This window comes from Blennius ocellaris (genome assembly GCF_963422515.1).
Source record: "Blennius ocellaris genome assembly, chromosome: 18".
Classification (NCBI taxonomy): domain Eukaryota; kingdom Metazoa; phylum Chordata; class Actinopteri; order Blenniiformes; family Blenniidae; genus Blennius; species Blennius ocellaris.
The window spans coordinates 23,997,399-24,019,183 of NC_137667.1; the positions used below are offsets into that span (position 1 = coordinate 23,997,399).

At 43.5% G+C, this 21,785-nt stretch overlaps 1 protein-coding gene across 1 annotated transcript in view; it reads right to left on the reverse strand.

Moving 5' to 3' along the window:
- hivep2a (HIVEP zinc finger 2a) overlaps positions 1-21,785 on the reverse strand; it is a gene marked incomplete at its 3' end in the record, with an annotated part of 157,647 nt that overhangs the window by 22,557 nt on the left and 113,305 nt on the right. The window contains 4 exon segments of the mRNA XM_080514457.1: positions 2,864-3,109; positions 3,206-5,085; positions 5,395-6,670; positions 6,757-6,818. Coding sequence (XP_080370583.1) covers positions 2,864-3,109; positions 3,206-5,085; positions 5,395-6,385 — 3,117 coding nt within the window. The 5' untranslated portion in view covers positions 6,386-6,670; positions 6,757-6,818.

Sequence of the window (21,785 nt, forward strand, 5' to 3'; positions counted from 1 at the left end):
AAGACGACTGAAAAAATAGCAGACATGTTTCTCAAAGCCGTTTAAAATATGTGTACTACACACACACACACACGCACACACACACGCATATTAGAAAACCCACCGAGAAGATGAGTGTAGCTAGGAACATGTTCAGATTTGTCACCTGGAATGTACGTGGAATGGGCACACAAACAAAAAGACAAAAGGTTTTCGAACACCTGGATAAACTACAGGCAGACATTGTCTTATTACCAGAGACACACACACCTTCCACAGGACATCACAAACTGATCTCACCACAATTCCCTCACACATTCTCAGCTGGTTAGAACTCCAAGCAGAGAGGCGGAGCTATATTAATCAGCAATAAAATACAATTCTCTCATAAAGATACAACCATAGACCTGGAGGGAAGATTTATAATTATTCATATCTCTCTTCAGAACATAGAGATGTGTATCACAAACATCTATGGCCCAGATGTTGATGACCTCCTTCTATCACAACTTCTTCACCAGCCTCTCAACACTCTGACAAAACACTTATAGTTGGAGGAGACCTCAACATAGCCCTCAATCCACAAATGGACAGAGTTAGTAAAGCAGCAAACACCAGACACTGGGAATCACCAGATATAATACAGCAGTACATGAGTGACTGGTTTTTGTGACACCTGGCACACCTCTCATCCTACTCTTAGAGAGTACACCAGCAGTGCACCAATCCTATTCACGCTTAGATTACTTTCTGGTGAGTAAATCAGTGATTACACTGAGGGGGGGGGGGGGGGGGGGGGGGGGGTGTATTGGGGGCTCCTGGGGTTTCGGCGGGCTTTGCCGCCGGGATCGGGGGGCTCCCGGCCTGGGGGCCCTGCTCCAGCCAGTCCTGGCTTGGTGGCTTGGGTCGGGGCCTGGGGCTCTGGGGCTTTACCCTTCTCTTGTGAGCCCCTCTTTGGAGGGGGTTTCTGTCTGGTGCCTTCCGGGTTGGGGCATTCCTCTCTGGGGTGGTTTGTCGTGGCCTCCCGGGTCCGAGGGGCCACCGGTGCCGGAGTGGCGGTATCTGGCGCTGGTGGCCTCGGGCCCCGGGGTGGTGCTGCAGACCCCCCGACAACAGTTCCAACCACACCCAGTGGACAAACCACATACACACACACACACACACACACACACACACACACACACACACACACACACACACACACACACACACACACACACACACACACACACACACACACACACACACACACACACTTCCACTCCTCATCGATGAGATTTGCTGCTGATTTTTCTTGTTTTCTGCTATTGTTCTTTATCAAAATCATGTTTTTGTTTTTTGTTTTGTATTGTTATGTTTTTACTTCTATCATTGTTGTTGTTTTTGCTTTTTGTTTTTTTTGCCTACCTGCTGATTTAGACTCTTGCTAGAAAATGTTACTGTCTAGATAGAGCTGCTCAGGCTGGTTTGATCTAGAAAATCATGTTACTGTCTAGATAGAGCTGCTCAGGCTGGTTTAATCTAGAAAATCATGTTACTGTCTAGATAGAGCTGCTCAGGCTGGTTTAATCCCCATAGCAGTTGGAAAATATTTAGATCAGTGTGATAACTGTAAATAATATATGTAGGACTAACAAGGGTATTGTATGTTGTCCCCTATCCACCCCCCCCCCCCCCCCCCCCTCCTCTTAATCTTCTCTCTCTTTGGGCATTCCCCCTTGGTCATGTACGGCAGCCATACCAACTTCTAATAAAGCAGCAACATGGGGAGACTCTTTGTCTCTTCCTGTTGCAAGAGCAAAAACTGTTCTGACATCAGAAGCTCTCCATCACATCATATTGTCTGCCCAAGCTGCTGAACAGGACAAGGGCAAAAAAAAAAAAACAACAATATATGTATCATGGCCATCACTACCTGTCACCATCTAATTTTGCGTCAATTCATCTTTTTTTGCCAAAATATAGCAAATTATCGGCTCATTTACACAATGCCCAACTGACTTCCCATTTTGTATTACGGCCAGTAAGACCCCCCCCCCCCCCCCCCCCCCCCCCCCCTTATTTAATCAGTCGGAAGATTGATTAAATAGCTTTGAAAAGGAAGGATGTGCATATAGGACAGAAAAAAATGGAATAAAATAGTTGTTATGCACCCACTCTTCTGTGTGTTTAATGGTCTCCACACCACACAACACCTCATTCAAATTAGTGAAGACATTATGACAACCTGTCTAATATTCAGTAGTTCCCCAATTTGATGCCAAACCAACCTTGACACAACAAGGTATGGATTCTATAAGACAAGATCTCTAAGGCCCAATTTACAACATATGTGTCACGTGAAAACGCATTGTTTTTGCATTTTTGTGTTACAACGTTTAGGCAACGGTTTGAAAATGATGTCTGTTTACACAGCAACAGCAGAAATGCTGTAAAGGATGTGGTCAGCATGCATGCAGCACAGGCATGCAGCAGAGCACTATGCAAAGCCCTATGCAAACAATATGCTACAAACATGAACAATAATAATGATGAAGTTTGATTGCTACTACGGGTGACTCTCAACTAAAAAACTACCAAGTCCCAGGAGAAAATGGACTGGGAGTCATGACACGATGGAGGCAAACATTGTTGGTGTTGTCTATCTTCTCCCACTTGTACAGAAGAATATGAGGCATAGACATGAGCTGTATCCACCGCCCTATTGGAAGTTCAATGATAAATGATAAAGAATTATTATGAATTCGGTGTTATCACTAATCGGTGGATATTTTATTCTTAAACATGAAAAAGAAAACATCCGGAAACAGGGTTTCATTTTAAACATGCAGCGAAGTCGGTTCCCAGCGCTAGGACTGAGAAACACGGTTTTAAAGAATCATACCTGTCGGACTAAGAATCCACGCCTCTTCATTGCAGAGGCGCAGGAGTAGAGCTCCCCCTGTCTGGAGGAAGACAAACTCCCGTAGTCAAAGGATTTGCTGCGCATTTCAGGCAACTCTGTAGGCAGTGTGCATGGTGCCTGCTCTGATGAAGACCTCCTCATCTCCCTCTGCTGATGGTAGTTGGAATAACCACTGCCAGGCACTGTGAGGAATTCTGATTGCTTTGCAGAAGCAGATGAGTCATCCTGGTACAGAAACATGAAAAATCACATCACATTCATTCGATCTTTAGTAGAAAACTTTTTTTTAACTGGCAGGTCATAAACTTGCAGCCAAATTACCTGTTTGGTTGGAGAGACAGACTTGAGTCCTTCATCTCTGTCGAAGGACATTGAGAGGGAAGAGGAGTGGGAGAGGTTACTCTCCTGGCTGGGGCTGCGAGACAGGCTCGTGCAGGTTGACTCAAAGCTCGATTCCCCAGATGAGTGCTCCATATCTGCCAACCGCAATCTCTTCTTCTTGGGTGGGAGTTTCTCTGATGGCATTTGGGACAGGGTGTCACTCCTCTGGGGAAGCTGGAACTCCTCCACATGCTGCTGCTTCTCCGGTTCCTTGGCCATGGGAGCTTCAGTATCCTTATCGGGCTTGTCTGGCTCCTCTGTTACCCTGATCTCAGGAACTTGGATGTTGGGTTGTCGGACTAGTTTGTGTTGGATGTGATATGGCTGGCCAGGAGAAGCTGCAGCTGATGAAGAAATGGAGGCCAGATCGCTGTCACTTTGTAGGTGTTGTTCCATGCTCTCGGTTCTCAGAAGGGTGGACTCAGGACTCAGGGCGTCTTCAAAGATCTCGTTGTCAGACTGCTCAGAATACAAGCCTGATGGAGCTTTATCTGACGGGTGATATCCTGGCTGCTCGACGGACTCTGACTTGTCAAAGGAATTAGGACGGCTGAGGGAGTTTGTGTGCTGGATGACTGATATGACGTTCCCTGCTGCTTTCCTGCCCTCAGAGTCAGTAAAAAATGCAATGTCCTCTGAGCACATGCTGGCACAAGTATCAAAGCTGTCAGACAGACTGTGAGTGCTATGAAGAGAGCCCTTGCCTGTTGGAGTAGCTCTCGACCCATCAAGACTGTTTTGCTTGAACTCATAGTCTCCTATCATGTCCACTGACCCGCTACAGCTACTGTCACAGTGACCAGGGCTGTCCTCATCATCCCCAACGCTCTGCTCTTTCCTCCTTTTTCTCGTGGCTAATTCTGACATGCTAACTTTAGTACCATACGGGCTGTGGGCAATGTGCTCTGGGACTCCTGGGCTGCGCTCTACAAACTTCATACCGAGAGACGAATGTAAATTTTTGGGCATGTGTCCATAGCCATCGGCCTCTCCAACATGGGCTTCGTTGGCTGAGTGTTCAAATGCACTCTGTCTAGTGAGTCTAGGATGACCTGGTGGGAAAAACACATCATCTGGTGCTACCATGTTATCAAAGGATTGGCTGCGATTCCCTTGGGGAACACTGAGGTTAGGAGGGGAAGATGTTGGCATGGAGTTACTCCGAATCAGATGCCCAGAATCTGATGGAGGCTCCAGAAGTCCTGTATTGCTATGACAAGGTCCAGTTGGATACTGCTTGGGATCTCCGGGAAGTCGTACATCTCCTCTGAAGGAGATGTGATCTTCAGCGATCTTCCCCATTTCAAGAATAGCACCTGATTGCGATAAGCAAGCCAGGCTACTGGGGTCAACCCCTGCCATACTCACTGTGTTAGACTGCCTGGGTCTGGAGCTGGGTCGGTTGAACCAATTCCGACCAAGCATAATCTCTTCATATGTCTTAACATTAGCATTTGGAGGGCTGACCTGCTGCTCTGCACTCTCAGAGCGTGAAAAGTACCCAGAGTCTGTGCTGCCTTTGCTATGAGGACTAAGCAGGTTAAGGGACTGAGACATGGTGAAGTCAGAGTCCTGTCCTTTTTTCTCATTCAGCCTCAGGGCCAAGCGCTGTTTGATGGTAGGAGAGTCATCAAGTGAATGTGCTCTTCCACCGGAATGCGATGCCAACATGTGGTGGGATGCCTTCATGTCATGAAAAGGCGGACACTCCATACCCATGGATGGGACTCCCCCAGTCTTGGGAACAATAAGGGTAGGCACTTTCATAGATCCCACGAGCAACTCTTCAGCGGAGTCTGCATATGCTGGTTCTGCACCCCCTATGCAAGGAAAAGGAAAAGTAGCTCAAAATATATATTTGAATATAAAACACATTAGCAAACACACACAGACAATGGTGTATAAACCTGACACATTTGAGAAGATATGACATACATTTCCAAGGTAGACATTAAATGTTTATAGCAACAAATGACTTTGTTGCAAGATATTCATAATAGTACTCTAATCAAATTGTACTTAAGAATATATTTGTTTCAAAGAAATTTGACTTTAATAAGGCAGTATTCATGAAAAGGATTCTTAGGATGGTGACTTTTAAAAATGTGTGTTATACAAGTGAAAATGACCTGCATTCTTGTCCACTTCAAATGAGATCTGCGGGATGGGGCTATCTTTGTCCGTCAGCATTGTGGTGCCCTCTACGCCTTCTTCATCTGTGTCTGTACTCTGCTCTCCATCTGAGTGGACCTCAGTTTCACCCACTGGGGATGCCTGGTCCATATCGCCACTGTGGGCCACAGCTAACTCTGAAAATGGTACGAGTCCAGCTTTGATAGCATGAGCATGAGACTTGCGATGCTTATAAAGGTTGCTCTTGGTTTTAAAAGAAAAGCCACAGGGGACACAAGGATATGGCCTTTCACCAGTATGTGAACGAATGTGCTTCTTCAAGACGCTGGGCTTGGCACAAGCTCGACCACAGTAGGGACAGATGTACTTACCAGGCTTTTTAGGCTTTTGCTCTTTTTTGCCATAGCCCTCCTCTCCAGGCTCAGAGCCTGATTGAGAATACTGTCCAAAGGAGCTGGGTAAACTGGGAGATTTCTGTCTGGGAAACTTCCCTACAGCGCCCCCATGTGGGTGAGTGTGGCCTGGGTGTCCTACAGGATAAAGATCATCTGAAGGCAACTGGCCTGCAAAAGGCCAGGCATGAGGCTCTAGACCTGGCTGGGGTTTAGCTCCTGAGAGGAAGCGCTCAGTTTGGGGATGTTGAGGGTATGGCTGACCTGGCTGGTAGGGAAAACCCTTTGGAAACCCCTGAGCAAAGGGTCCTTGGGGGTCTTGAGATGGTGGGCCTCCTCTTACCCCAACCGCAGAGGGTCCATATAGCAGCTTTCCAGAATTCCCTGTGATTGCGTACTTTTGCTGAGGTGCAGATCCTCCAGTAGCACCACATGGAAAACTGTCATGGTGCTTAGCCTCCAGGTCGGCAAAAGTGCTTCGTTTGGTATTTGCAGAGGGCTCTGACAGCCACATTCTTTGCAGAGGTACCTTCTCTTTCATGAGATCCTTATTTATGCATTTCTGCCCTGTGGCTGCTGGTTCATGAGCCTCCATTTTTAAGAAGCTCTACTGGGGTTTAGGGCAGATGGGTCCGGTGAGGAGAGATGGACAGGTCGGTTTCTCGAGGGTTACAAGGTCCCAAAACTACAAAGCATGATAGCTGAACAAGTTGCCAACAAGTTCACAGAAGAGGGAGGTACCCATCCATTGCTGAAATAGACTGATATTAGAACCAGGACAGAAATGCAAAACGGGAGCTTTCGTGGACAACATCAGAGATGTTTCTCTTTTGCCATTGTTTTAATAAAACTCTTTGAGGCAGATGAATCCTAGAGTAATCTGGAAAACAGACAGAAAGAGTAAAGCATGAAAAAATAGAAGTAAATCATGGTTAAAAACAACCTGCGAAGACAGTCAATACTAACTTTTCTTTGAGGAGAAGATCTGTGGCTGTCTGAAGTCATATGATTATCTCAGGAAGAACGACCTGCAGAAAAACAAAAGGGAGAAAAATCTGATTACTTCTATGGCTAATAATACAATGATCAAATCCATTGTTGGTTCTGGAGCTGTAACATAACATCTTCCTCTTGCAGACTGGTGTATTGTTGTGTTCTTTTACTCGCTAAATTTAGTTTTCTACTTTGTTGTACAGAGAACATTTGCTGGGTTATTGAGTACATCCCTGATGTACAATGTAAATGTCATTGATTGCTCAGTTAGCTTCTTCACACTGGAACCCATGTGTGCTTTTTTGCCTCCTGCACCTCTTTTTTTCTCCCTCCCTCTCACCCTCCTCTCTCGACTGAGTGAGTCACTGATGAAAAGCAAACCCACGCTGTTCCTAAAAAGACACAAAGGCTTATAAATAGCACCGTGGAAGTGACGTCGGAGTGTCATAATGTGTGTAGGCGTCCAAAAAGGCAGAGTCGAAGAGCAGCCATCAGCTTCAGCCCCTTTCATTACTCTTGGGATATCCTGGTTTGATACAACCCTGAATGTTCCAGCATGAAAAGTGTATGGCCCGGAATCCATGCTCTCCCCCAAGCAGTTCACCCCAAAGAGAGCAGGCTGCGTGAACAAGGTATGAAAGGTAATGAAAGGTAATTAAATAGTTGGGGGGTGGGTGGACGGACAGGGCCACAAGCCCCAGGTTGGAAAAGTCCCATCATTGGTCGAGCCCGACCCGTACTCCGAAATGCAACTTGGTCAAACCCAGCTCGCAACCAACTGCCCCCCGTTTCTTAAACTGGAAAACTGGTCTCCAAACAGGGAGCACGTCTCTCCAGCACCGGATCAAGAGAGCACAAATTGGATCACAGGAACCAAACCACAGTTTAGCCTGCTGGCAGAATACACTGTTTGGACTATCCTTTTTTCTCTTTTTTCTTTTTCTTTTTGCGGATCCTGGGAGCCTGATGCCAAACCGCTAACTTGTGCCGTATCGTCACCGGAGTCAACATCCAGTTAAACTCCGGCGTTACAGTAATGATTTTGCCCCGGTGAGCCCGCTTGCTCCAAGCATTCCCTGCGCATGCGCGCGATGGACATCTTGTTTATCTGGTCGCTGAGCAACCATCGCATCCCCAGAAAGCGCGAGTCAAACACCCCTAGTGGCTGCGTGGGTCATCGCAATCTCTCTTCACGCCCACCTGGTGGTCGCATCGAGTCATCGCGCTCTCCCTCCACGCGCCCCCGCATGCCCCTAGTGGTCGTTACGGTCACGTCCGTTCGAGATCATTGACCCTCCAAGGTCCGCTGCCACCTGGTGGACACTCATGGTCATTACATCCCCACTCAGACTCCCAAGACACACACACACACACACACACACACACACCCTCTTTCTTTTTACATAGTGTTTGCTGTTTAGTAGATTAGATCTACGTGTTATTATTATTATTTATGAATTAATACAGGTCTGTTAATAAACACCTTTTAGCTGAATTGATCGATTCCTAGTAATTATTGTGTATTTATTGTTGACAATTCACTGGTTTGTAACAGTCGGTGCTCGAATCTCACACTTTCCTTGTGATTTAAGATTGTTATATTTTGCACAGGAATATTAACTAATTAATATTAGTATTAGCTATTTCCAGTTTAGCTGGTGGTGCCCCAATTTCATTATTATTTGATAAATAATCAATGTATTCAAATTAATAATTTTTCATAAATATATAATTTTTGATAATTTATTAACTTTTGAGTAATTACTCAATTACTCTATGAGTGAATGACATTTTACTTACATTAATAATTAACATTTTTCATAAATGACTTCCAGTGATTTATTACTTTCAGTAATCTATTACTTACAGTAATTTTAATGCTAATATTCAGAAATCCCAACAAACACAAACAGAAGTGAGGTACAGCGATGTAGATGCAAGGTTAGCAGGCACTGCAGAATGCAGTGCCTGCTAACCTTGCAGAAGACAGATGGTATTCATGTGTGTTTCCGTTGTTTAGCGTTCTCTAACCGCACCAACACCTGACTGCTTGAAAAGGAAAGAAGTACAGCGCTGCAGAGCCCACGTGAACATGCCTTGCTTAGGTTGTATTTTTTATGCCATATTTCCTCATTTCCGGGGATTAAACAACATCTCTGGCACTGTTATTGCGACACACACGCACGCACGCACACACACACACTGTGGCCTCAGTACTGGTAAGCAGGGCTCAGTGACGTGTGAGTCTAGGGGCCCAATGTGAGATCTATAAATAGCACTTCAGGAAAACATGTTTTATTCTTAGCAGCGCAGACATTAAATTTGGGTTACCTTGTGTTTGTCAAAAGTGAAACCCCTCCCTTCATCAGTGACACACACACATTTTCTCACAAACACATGCCAGAAGTAATATCTCAAACCTGGGGGGTATTTGTGTTTTCCATGGTGTTAACAGTGCAAGACTGTGGAATGGAGTGACTCCACAACAATAGATATTTAATTCAGTGTGGCCAGCATGGCAGTCAGGAAGATGCCGATTAGGAAGCAAAATGTCAAACTCCACAGTCTTTGGAGGAAAAGCAAGTTTATTTTATGAATAAATCCTTTTCAGCCACAACAGTAATTCAATCGTCTATGTGGTGTTACTAACTTACTGAGAAACAGCATTTTTTAAAAACCAAGGCTGCAATGTCTTTTAATGTCTGCAGCCAAAACGAGATATGCTACATTTTCCAAAGCAGAATTATACTTAGGCTACCTGGTCAGGGCTAAAGTCAATAAAACACAGGGTCATGGGACAGTGGTGAACTGGAGGTTAGAGAAGAGGACTTGGGATTGGGAGTTCACAGGTTTGATTCCCGCAGCTGACAGATCACCATCCCTGAGAAAGACCCTTGATTCTCATCAGATCCCTGGAGAGCCATCAAGGCTCCTCTCCCTGTGGTCGGCCCCCGAGGATGGTGTTTCTCTCCTGGATCATCAGGGCCTGGACATTATTACATCCATTTTTATATTGTGATAGGGGCAGTTAGGATGTGTGTGTGCGCGCGTGTGCGTGTGTGTGCGTGTGCGTGTGCGTGTGTGCGTGCGTGCGTGTGTGTGTGTGTGTGTGTGTGTGTGTGTGTGTGTGTGTGTGTGTGTGTGTGTGTGTGTGTGTGTGTGTGTGTGTCATATAAAAATTTTTTAAAGTATGTGAAGCACTTTGTGCTACAACAATTGTATGAAAAGAAAAAAATGTGGAAACAAGAACTCTATAACAATTAGTGCACGAACCTTGGGTATTATCCAAACATTTCAAGACATTATTTGTAGTCCTCACCCTCCTCCTGGTGTCTTTGGATGAAACCACTTGTCACAACGTTGCCACGCGTCGCAACAGCCACCTGACCTCCCTGACGCACAAGTTCGACCCCGCTAATTCTTGGTTAAACTTCTTTTTAACGTTACGTAAGGTGAGAGGTTTTGTAATGAGAGTTTTGAATGGTTCCAGTCTGCAGAATGAGTGGGAGCCTATAGTGAATGGCTTACATAAAGCCTTATTCATACATTCACCGATACAACTGCCCCAGTTCCTGCGCGTAGGAGAAACATAGCTGCAGGCGTTGTTTGTGTATAAGTGTGTGTGTATGTGTGTGTGTGGGGGAAGTGTACATGCCAGTTTTGTGTGGGCCAGCAAAGGGCATGAAGAGACACCCAAGTTGTAGGTAGGTCACAATAAGAAGCATTCAGAATCTTTAGTCAATGAGAAAAATAGTGTGGTGGACACATTCCAAACACCAAGTGATTCATCAGGATGCTTTAAATATCTGGCGTTACTCAACATGAGGGAGCAGAGATCAACTCTGCTTTCTGCTGGAAATTGATCTCAGTGTGTTTTATATCTACTGCATAAGAGACCAAGGTTTATTTTTTTGTGTGTGGGCAAATTGAATGGTCCTCCTAGGTCTAAAGTCTACCTTCAGTTATACAATCACAAGCAGATGGCGATAAACCGAGTCCCATCAGCGCCTTCACAAAGTGTCGGGATCTGGAATGGAAGACTGGATCGGGACATCTGAACCGTTATAGGTACACTAAATACTGAAAAAAGTCCTCTTGTGCTTTTGATTCAAATGTTGTGAGGTTGTGGAAAAGAATGAATTGTTCCATCAAGTCGTATGCAATGCTGTATATGATGAATTCAGTCATTAGAGGCCGACCCTGTGGCTTTTCTAAAATTAGTAAGTACTCAGTTGTCGCCAAACTAATTTATATTGTGCTATTTTTAATGTGAGTAGGAAGGTCCTTCACACCTATCAGTGTGTGTTTATTGTGAGGCTGATGAATGTCAGCTCTGCAGTGATGTCAAACCATGACAAATGTAGTAGATGAAGGTTCACTGGGTGCAATGGTGGGGTAATGGGGAGAACTCGGGCATCACAGATAGATTGAATGGCATTATTAAGTCTTTCTGTTTGGAGCTGACGTGTTCTCTCAGAGCATGAGTTCCTTCCAAAATACAATATCTTGGTAGGTACGTAGGATGGATGGAGGGAGAGAGGGAGGGAGGGAGGGAGGGAGGGATGGATGGATGGATGGAGGGATGGATGGAGGGATGGATGTGAATTCATCCAGACATGTGGTCATGTCTCACTGTTGTGTCTCATACTCCCCCAGAAGGGAGTACACTTGGAAACCCACTGTGCCCTTGGGGACATCCAGAATCACCTGAAGTGACGTGATGTGGAGGTGCCGCCGCTCTATTTCAAGCTCCACCCACATGGTCCTAACTGCAAAATGTAACGTCAACCATGAATGCTCTAATAATAGTCAAGTTAAGCCCATTTTGGTGAAGTTGTGTAATTGCCACCTGTTTAATCTTTTCAAGGCTACAATCAGAGGCGACCATCGTTGGGTGCTTGATAGAAAGCAAGACAGATGATTGGAGGCTTCACCAGAAATCATTGATCGGATGTCCAAAGGCAGCAAACTGGTAAAAGAAAAACGAATCCTACAAGACTTTATGATCATCTTCAAACTACATTTCTCAAATGATAAATAATGAAAGGACTAAAATATTGCATATTTGCAATTGAAGTTTTCTTTAGACCGGAAGCAGGCTCAAGCACTTATCCTTTATTCCGAAGTTTCAACACACCCATGCCCTAAGATTTCTGCAAATTCCAATTAATATTATCCGACAATCTCAATTGTCGTGAACAAGACACAGTACCCAAAAATGTGCCAAGACAGATGTCACACAGGAGCTTACTACCGGTATGTAAAAAACAAACAAAAAAACTTGAAAGGAAAGAAACTAGAAGGGGTTGAAGAGAAGTGAGCTGCTACTGATACACCTATTCAAACCCAGTAGTCAAGTACTCAAGTATAGTAGTCAAACCCAGTGGGCATGAATACTTTGTAGGCAACTACCACATAGTCCAGGCTGTCCAAACAAAAGGGCTGTGCGTGCATGTGTGTGTGTGTGTGTGTGTGTGTGTGTGTGTGTGTGTGTGTGTGTGTGTGTGTGAGACTCCATGTAGTGTGTGGGTGGTTGTTCAGTCCTGAGGGCTGGAGGCACTCTCCCGCTCTCTTTCAGTTTCAGTCCATTTTATCCAGCTCCATTGGAATGACAGTCAGGAATAATGTTCAAATTGACAAAATAATAGATCAACAACTGTGCAAATCTGTGTGTGTGTGTGTGTGTGTGTGTGTGTGTGTGTGTGTGTGTGTGTGTGTGTGTGTGTGTGTGTGTGTGTGTGTGTGTGTGTGTGTGCGTAAATTAAATGTGCACACGTATACATGTGTATGCCTGCTGGTGTGTGTTTGTGTGTTTGCATGATTGTATCGATATGTGTGTTCTGTATTTGCATGCATGTGTGTGCGTGCATGTATATCATGTATATACTGTATTGTGTGCATGTGTGTGTGCAGTGGCGAGCTATTCTTAAATTGGCCCACCAGGATGCTGCATACCAACTGGAATGGTTGGAATTCCTGTGACTCAAAACCAGAGAGAATGTGTCTCTGAGGGTGTGTGTGTGTGTGTGTGTGTGTGTGTGTGTGCGTGCGTGCGTGCGTGTGTGTTACATTAGCGAAAGGTGACAAGCAGAGCACAAATGAAAAACAAGATGTTGGTTATGTATTTCAGAATTTGACGCTCTCCCATACAGACTGTGAGGGAACAAGTAAGGATACAAGTCGAAAACAAGGGGAGAAATGTGACCGAAGCAGGGAAGAGAACATAACAAGCTGGGTCGGTTCTTTAACTGAAGGAGGGTGCTCAAGAATCTATATGTAATCATCACAGTGTAAAGAAAGAATGTGTATTTCACATACAGAACAAAGCCTCGCCAGCCTCCCGATGGTTCTCTGTGCTTTCCTCCCTGCTGAACAGTGGAAGTGTTTTAGAGTGGAGGGGACTGATAGACACTTTCTTGACGGAGGGTGGAACAACTTGGCCATCAGAGAAAATAGTGTTCACTCTATTAAAGGAAGGTGTCACCTGATGTGACTCATTTCTTGTTGTTTTGACAGTTTTTGGACACAGACTGATCACTGAGGCAAAAACAAATAAGATCGTGTTCTGCTTGGACACACAAACAGTACACGACAGGAATACTGACTCATATGCTTCGGCCTTCACTAGGAAATGATCAAAAGTTGCCCTGAAATACAGGCAATTTCACAAGAGCTGTTCTTAATCATTTTATTCAGAAAACAAGCTTTGTTGGGACATATAAGAGTTGATGCGACATGAATCTTTGACACTGCTGTGTCATGAAAAATCCTCAAAGTTTTCTCTCTGTCAGCTATTTGGATTTATAGGAAATGTTGCTGAAATGTAATATATGACCTAATTAGGAGTAGGCCTCGGCCAGTTTATGACATGTTCGATTTTGTCTTGATTTGAGATTAGATTTGTGGTGGTTGTGGACGGGTTCAGCCTGCTTCTAATGCATGGATCAGCAGAGGACTGACAGGATGGAATAAAGAGTGAAAAAAAGTGGTCATGTGAGAGTAATCGTTATTAATCAACATGTTAGCGGCCTCACTGGTAACAAAGTACCATGCATATCAAGTACAGCCATGCTTGGATTGGACACACACATGTAGTCACACACAAAGACCTGGGCTCATATTTCTGAGCGGTAGGCGAAATGTTCTGGTACTTTGGGTGGTCAGACGCAAAGTAAATTATTCAAACATGTTATTAATGGTTTCCGTTCAGTGATGAACCAGGTTATGCACCCAGAAGAGGACACTGGTGTGGCTTCAGGGAGAAGAGCCGACTGAGGCCAGCTGGTACTCATGGTTGCTCTCTGGCTCTATTTGGCCTCAACTGGACCAAAACAACACTCTGCCATTAAAACCCCTGCTTTGTTTTACCTGAAGGGTCTCAGAAGCTACTGGAACAAAGAGCAGCATGAGAGTGGGTGTGGCGGTGGAGACACTGAGAATTAGGGTCTTGACTGGGAAAACAGGATTTGCAATGTCCTGAGTTAGAGTGAAGGTGTATTAAACTGGACTGCTCACATTTACACATGTCACTCCAGCAAGTCATTGCAATGTACACTTTGCTAGATTTTCAATTGCAACCAGGAATCTGGATCCCAAACAATTTATTTACATAAAACTATTTACATAAGACACATCGTTTCTGCATTTTCATCTCAGTAAAGTTTTGAATTTACATGGCAATGTTATTGAAACCATGTCTGTTTTCACAGAAACAGCAGCAAAGCTGAAAATGATGCGGTTTGCATATAGAACCACAAGTGGGTGCCGTTTGTTTGATTTTGTAGTGAAACCATACACACGCTCTAAACACTTACACTGGGAAAGCACAGACATACCAGTGGGCAGACTGTAAAAATAAAAGCATCAAGTCCAGGAGAACATATACTGGGAGTCCTGACACTCTGGAGGAAACATTGTTCTGATTGGCTCTACTGAACATGTGCACAACTACCAGTTACTACGGCCGCGGTGCGCAGGACCAGTAGCAGCATTGGGATTTTCCCTGTTTCCACAGAGACCAAGTGTGAGCGTCTTCACTTGTCCGTCCACTGAGCATGTCCAGAACAACCGTTCCCTTCAGCCGTGGTGTGGAACTGCAGTGTTTTAGAAAAGCTGCGTTTTCCCCTGTCTTCACAGAGACTGAATCGAAGCGTTTTCAAATAGTTGTGTTTACCTCCATCTCCATAGACAGATCCAGAGCATTTTTAAAAGTTGCGTTTTCCCTCCGTTTCCACGAGAGTCTCAACATTTTGAAAAATGTGCATTTTCAGTGGCTCTGAGCACCACTGTTGTATAAACGGACACCCAAAACATTTCCATTTGATAAACATGCTTTAGAGTGAAGATCTCACCTGATGTATCTCCAAGGAGGTAAGAAAAATTGAAGATGGATTTCAAAAGATCCGGTTCACAGAACTGGTTATTCTAAAATTATGATATGGTTCAAAACTAAAAGTAAAACTAAAATAACAGGAAGACAATTTTCTTTTTTGCTTGTTCAGAGCTGAGTCAGCAGAACGTCATGTTAATAATACTGTAATGTAATAATGTGTATGTTTAATCCTTCATCGTCAAAGGAATCATAAAGTCAGATGTCTCCATCGCATGGATATTTACCAATTATGAGTAAAGGAGCTTTAAAAAAGCAAAAACTTCGGTCTGATGTAGTAATTGCAAAGTTTACGTAATTGTTGTTTAAATAAAAGCCAAAACTGGAAAACAGACCAAACAAAGTTTGTTGCTGTCTGAACTGAAAAAAAGAAAACATAATGAAGTCAGTACACTGTAAAAGAGTGTTGTGGTTTGAGAGAATTATTGTAATCTGAGCGCAAGTCCAAGAAAAGGACTCGTCTCTGGGGGAAAAACAACAAAAAACATCCCTTGTTTAGTTTCTGGGTGAACACAAAACTGGTGTACATGTGAACCACAGGCAGGCCGACTGCAGAGTTAAATTTAAAACACTTTAAGTCCTGTTTTGTAAAATGTAAAGCCAATTTCACCTCACCACCAGAGGGCTTTAAAAAAACAAAAAAACAACCTGTTTATTTAAATAACAACACACTCGCTCACAGTTATATATTGATCCCTGCTCTCTTCCTGATACAGGTAGGAGTTTTAGGCCCCTTGGTGATGCAAATTAAAAAGTCCAGTGTGAATTAAGAGGAAATCAGAGGTGCCTCCTTCCTCCCACACCCACTGTGCCCTTGAGCAAGGCTCCCGAGCTGAAGCCGGTGCAGCGGGAGATTGTGGTCGAACCAGGAAGCTCCCGGCGTGAAACGAGTGTAACTTTATAAGCAACAGGAAGGGGAAAAGAGAAATACGTGCAGATTCTGCCACTGATTGCAGGTTTTTGAGAGGCTCTCACTGCGTTTTCTGCTCTTGACAGAAATTTACCGCCTTCTCTGTCCCTGCTTACCGACAAAAAACGCCTTCGGTTTGCTGCTATTCACTTCCTACATTTCCTGAAGAGCGTTCTCTGACAGCCTCTAAAGAAAGAGCCCGAGCAGGCTGCCGTCACCTCTGGGTTATCCGTGTAGGTGGTCGAAACCAGGCTCTCTCATATAACCCGTCCTGTCTTTCATTGAATTCCGCTCAATTTTCTGCAGAAAAACTCAGCCTTTCTGACGTTTTTTGAAGAAAAGATTTTTTTTCTTTAAAGAAGGTTGAGTGGCGCAGTAAGAAGCTCTCACTTTCTGATTTTGCCAAAATGCGAACATAAACAGGGGCTGGACGCTGGCGGAGCGGTTGTCTCGCATTGACAGTCTTCTGGTTTGAAGACGGTCAGCAGCTTTCAGCATTGAGTTTGCACGTTCTTCTTTCACAGACTAACGTCTGACCAACCCATTGAAACTTGAGTCAGTTACTAATTTGCTCCTGCAAAAAGTAGTTAGATTACAGCAAATTCACCGATGAATGTTCCCTTGTGTTTCTCAGTAAAATTCTGGTTATCTTGAAACGCAATGTGTCGAGACACAACTTGTTTTCAAAAGTTGTGTTACCCCCCCATTTCCATGGAGATGGAGTTTTCAAAAAGTTGCGTTTTCCTACATTTAAATGGAAATAGTCAGAGCGTTTTCAAAAGATTTGGTTTTGCTTCATTTAATTGGCTTTTACAATAACACAAATGGGCCCATAAGGCACACAGACACCCAATAGGCCGTTAGAGAATAACAGTAACAGATTATTCAACTGAGGTTGAATAATCTAATCCACAAATGCAGAAATAGAAAATTATTCAATTGTGAAGCGAAAGTATCTTCACCCAAATATTATTATTTCGAGAAGCGCGTAGAAACTGTTGTCGTTTTGTATCTGAGAGCTTCCACTGCATGTTGTTTGTGTTGAGGCGGCCATGTTTGGTTTTCACTTAGAGCTGTCCATCATTTGTATGGCTGACTGTCGATCTGACGAGGGTGTGTGTGTGTGTGTGTGTGTGTGTGTGTGTGTGTGTGTGTGTGTGTGTGTGTGTGTGTGTGTGTGTGTGTGTGTGTGTGTGTTTGTGTGTGTGTGTGGAGAGACAGAGGAGAGGCTCTCCAGAAATGACTGAAATTAAATCAAAAGTGTGTGAGAGATGAATGAAATTAACTTTAATTGAGCTGTAAAGCGACGCACAAACAAACACAATTAAGCAGACGGCTTGTGGACAGTAGCAACTTAATTATACTTCTGGATACTTCTGTCATAAAGAATATAAAAGTGTGTGTGTGTTCGTACGTGTGTGTGTGTGTGTGAGAGAGAGAGAGAGAGAGGTAGAGTGTGTCCTGAATAGCGTAAATGTGTGGGAGGTGGCAGCACAGGCAGGTTTGCTGAGACAGGATGTGTGTGTGTGTGTGTGTGTGTGTGTGTGTGTGTGTGTGTGTGTGTGTGTGTGTGTGTGTGTGTGTGTGTGTGTGTGTGTGTGTGTGTGTGTGTGTGTGTGTGTGTGTGTGTGTGTGTGTGTGTGTGTGTGGGAGGGGAGGAAGTTTTTGGTGTGCCAAGGTTACAGTGTTGCCGGTGCTGCTGCAGTTTCAGAGTTTCAGTTATAAAATCCTCAGTTACACAACGGAAACACTTCAAAAATCTGTGACAGAGAAACAATCCGACTCCATCACATACTGCTTCACATACATCATGTAATCTCTCCGCTGCAGTGGACATGTAACAGTGCTGTATTGTGCAGACGCTCACAGACTCGCTGGCCTCTTTTACTTTGCGTGGTCTCCAGCCAGCTTCCACAGGTGATGCGTGGGAGGGAGAGACTGGCTTTTTTATTTAGGTGAGAAAAGAGCTGCAGTTTCCAAAGTTGGAATGCAACCTTGTTCTTTTTTCCTCGAGGTCCAGCCGACTCTAAAGTTATCAGGACATAGGAATGCTTGCAAGGTGTTTTTATTAGTGTCATAAAAAGCAGGGAGAACGGCTCTTACTTTCTGGAACAAGAAGGAAGGATTTAGATCAGGGTATGAAAGATATTTAGTTCAGGAGTCACATACAGTCCAATTTTTAATCTTATTTTACCCAACTGGTAAAATAGTGCCATAATAGCCTTTAAGTTTAGATTTTAAAGTGTTTAAACCCAATAATTACTCTGGAAAAAGAGTACAAGCTCAACATAAAGACACAGTGAAATATTCAAAAGATGTCCATTTATACAGAAACTGCAGAAACGCTGGAGATAGTGTAGTTTACATGTTTAGCCACGAGTTGGTGCTCTAGGTTGTATTTGTAATGAACCACACGCACATGCAGTAGAGAACTATTCTAAGAAACATGCTTATTGGCAGAACATGGACATTCTAGTGGACAGACCACCAAGTTGGATTGTTGTTATGGTGTAAATCAAAATAAAAGTACCAAGTCCAGGAGAATATGAACTGGGAGTCATGACACGGCGGAGGAAACACTGTTCCAATTGTCTCTACTGAGCATGTGCAGAACTACTAGTTACTATGGTTGTGGTGTGCCTATGCAGTAACAGCATTTCATAAAAGTTGTGTTTTCCCCGTTTCCATGGAGACAGAGCATATTTAAAAAGTTGTGTCATTTTCAAAAAGTAGCACGGTTGTTGTGTAAACACACAAAACGTGATGGAAGTTTTCAGTTTTTATTGCTAAACATGGCCTAAATCAAGTAGATAATCAAAAACCATTTTGCTGTGTATTGTATTTTGTGAAGGTGGCTTCCACAAAGTTCAGTCTTAATTAAAAACAGTTGAATAAGTCATTTATCCTGTAAAGTATTTTTCAGGTTATTTTTTTAAAACCCCTCAGCTAAATCGTGTGACCCATTAATTAGCCCGGATCCACAACTTGGGAAACTAACCTTTTCATTTTATTAGTGAAAAAACACCAACCATCACCTGCTTATATTCTTTCCTGCATCAAGACTAATGAGAATATCCAGCTTTATTACTCTCAAGTAAATGACAGTAGCTCACAGTATTTGCTTGTAAGTGTGCCTGTTTATGCTCATGCATGATAACCACATTTGCTTGAACTAATGATTTCAATGCTTAAAAAGAAATCTATGGTTTATCAAGAAGGGGCAGAAAGCAAAGAAACCCACTCAATGAAACATTTGAACTTCACAAAAAATATATATCTGAAAAAGAAAGAAGTGAAAGCACTTTAACCAGTCAGAAAATCTGTCAAGTAAAAACCAGGAAAAAAGGAAAAAAGGTGGTTTTGGGAAACACTGGAAGCCTCAGACACACAAACACAGCCTGCAGGGTCTTGACGTGGTAAAACCCCGAAGAGGGTCTTTGTTTGTTTTCCACAGTTTTTCTTTGAACAGTAAATCCTGCAAGTTATGGGAATTCACCAGCAACAAACAAAAGTTTCCAAATCACATGGCAGATTAAAAAACCCACTGAAGGCTAATGATTGTGTTTAATCCTACCTGACTGCGTGAGATTGATGTGAATCAATGATCGCTTTGTGATTCCTGCATGGTGTGATTACGTGTGCTTGGGTCACACAGTCTTGAGGGGTGAGCTCACGCTCTGCTCCCTTCAGTCCAATGTACACAAGTGACGTGTACGTATGTGTGTGCATGTGGTCTGAGCCGAACATGACATGAACACTGATACCATATTAGTCCTGGAAAAGTACCTCTGCTGTCAAGTATTCTTTATTTCCCTTGGTAAAGCAAATATGTTATTTTCAGTCACTAAGCAGGAAAGTGGACTGCCCAGCACAGGAAGGAATCGCCCCATCTTTGATGAGAAACGAAAAAATTACTCTGACATCTTAAAGTATTTTCTAATGTACTCCCATTTGTTTTCTGTTTTCTCTTAATTTCCACCATCTGTTTGACATTAAAGGCTTGGGGGAGCTCTGTTAGGGAGACTCTATACTCTTCCCTGGAAAGCTTTAATTGTGGAACCTGTAGAGGAAGTGTTGGGTTTCATGAACATCAGCCTCCGAGTCGCGTAAAGCTACGCTGGTGAATCTGGTATGTCCAACAATTCAATTTAATCATTCAATCATTTTAATCCTCAATTATGTTGTGAACAAGGAGAGAAGATCCCATAGTCTTGTTCAAAAGTAGGGGGTTCGTCTGAGGCCCAGTTCACACCAGATAGTTTGAAAGTTTGAAAGTGTTTGTTGTGTTCTGGGTGTCTGTTTACACGGAAATCAACAACGGTGCTCGGAGCCACTGAAACAGTGTATTTCTGAAAATGGCCCACAAAACGCAACTTTTCCAAGATGCTCTGACTTCGTTTCCATGGAAACATGGGAAAAACGCAACTTTTTGAAAATGCTCAGACTCTGTTTTCATAGAAACGGGAAAACACAATGCTGCTCCTGGTGCTGCACACCACAGCCACAGTCACTCGTTCTTCTGCACATGCTCAGTAGTTTAACAATGTTTTCCTCCGTCGTGTCACGACTCAGTCCAGATTCTCCTGGACTTGGTAGTTGATGGTTGAGTCACTGTGATAATCCAACTTGGTTGTCTTTCCATCGTTCATGTTTATAGTGTATTGTTCTCTGCTGCATGTGCCCGTGGTTTCATTGCAAAACAACAAACAGTGCCAACAAGTGGCATGGCATGCTAATTGCATTGCTTTTAGTGTGTTTCTGCAATTTCCATGGGAATGGATATCATTTTCAAAACGTTGCCCCATATGCTGGAAACTTTTCTGAAAAAGAAAATGTAAAAAGGTTGCATTTTCACTTGAAATGTTGTGTAAACAGGATCTTAAAGTGGCCTGGAATAAAATTAAAAAGCACACTAAAAGAGTCATTACCTGGCTTTAAACCAACAAACCCTGAAACTAAAATTAAAACCAATACAAAATATTGTGACAAATTGTGAAGAGGGATTCAAACCCTACACTTTATCATGAAAATTCACCTTGTACCGTGGCAGCCAGAATCATGAGTTCAGGCATCCTGACTGACTTTACATCTCTGGAAGTACTGGAGACTGCTCTGTCTGTGGTGGAGTATGACGCAATACACTTAAAAAAATGAAATGGAGATTTTTAAATGGGCACATTATTGTGTCAGCTCTGTAATTTTCTATTTTTCTTTCTTTTTTCTCCTGTCTCAATTTCCTTCTATTCCACCGCTGCTCAATATTGTGAAAAAGAGTGAATGAGTGCATGTGCACACACACCCACACCCACACACACACACACACACACACACACACACACACACACACACACACACACACACACACACACACACACACACACACACTGTAGTTAACATGGGAAACGTAATGTGACACAGCACCAATTAAGACTGTTAAAAAATTCCATGTTCCATGTTCAGCGTTGCTGGCCCACGCTCACACATACAGTACATACACTGTATCTACACAGTTTTCTTTTCCAAGACAGCGATTCCTCCACAGCTGTGGCTGTTTGACCAACATGTTTCCATTTAACAGAGAAAGAAAAAAGAGTTGAAGAAAAAGACTGAGAGAGAGAGAGGAGGAGGAGGGAGGGTGAAGAGGTGAGGAAGGGAAAAACAGGCGTCCTGTTGGTGTAAATTGCCAGTGGAAAAGGGGAGGCA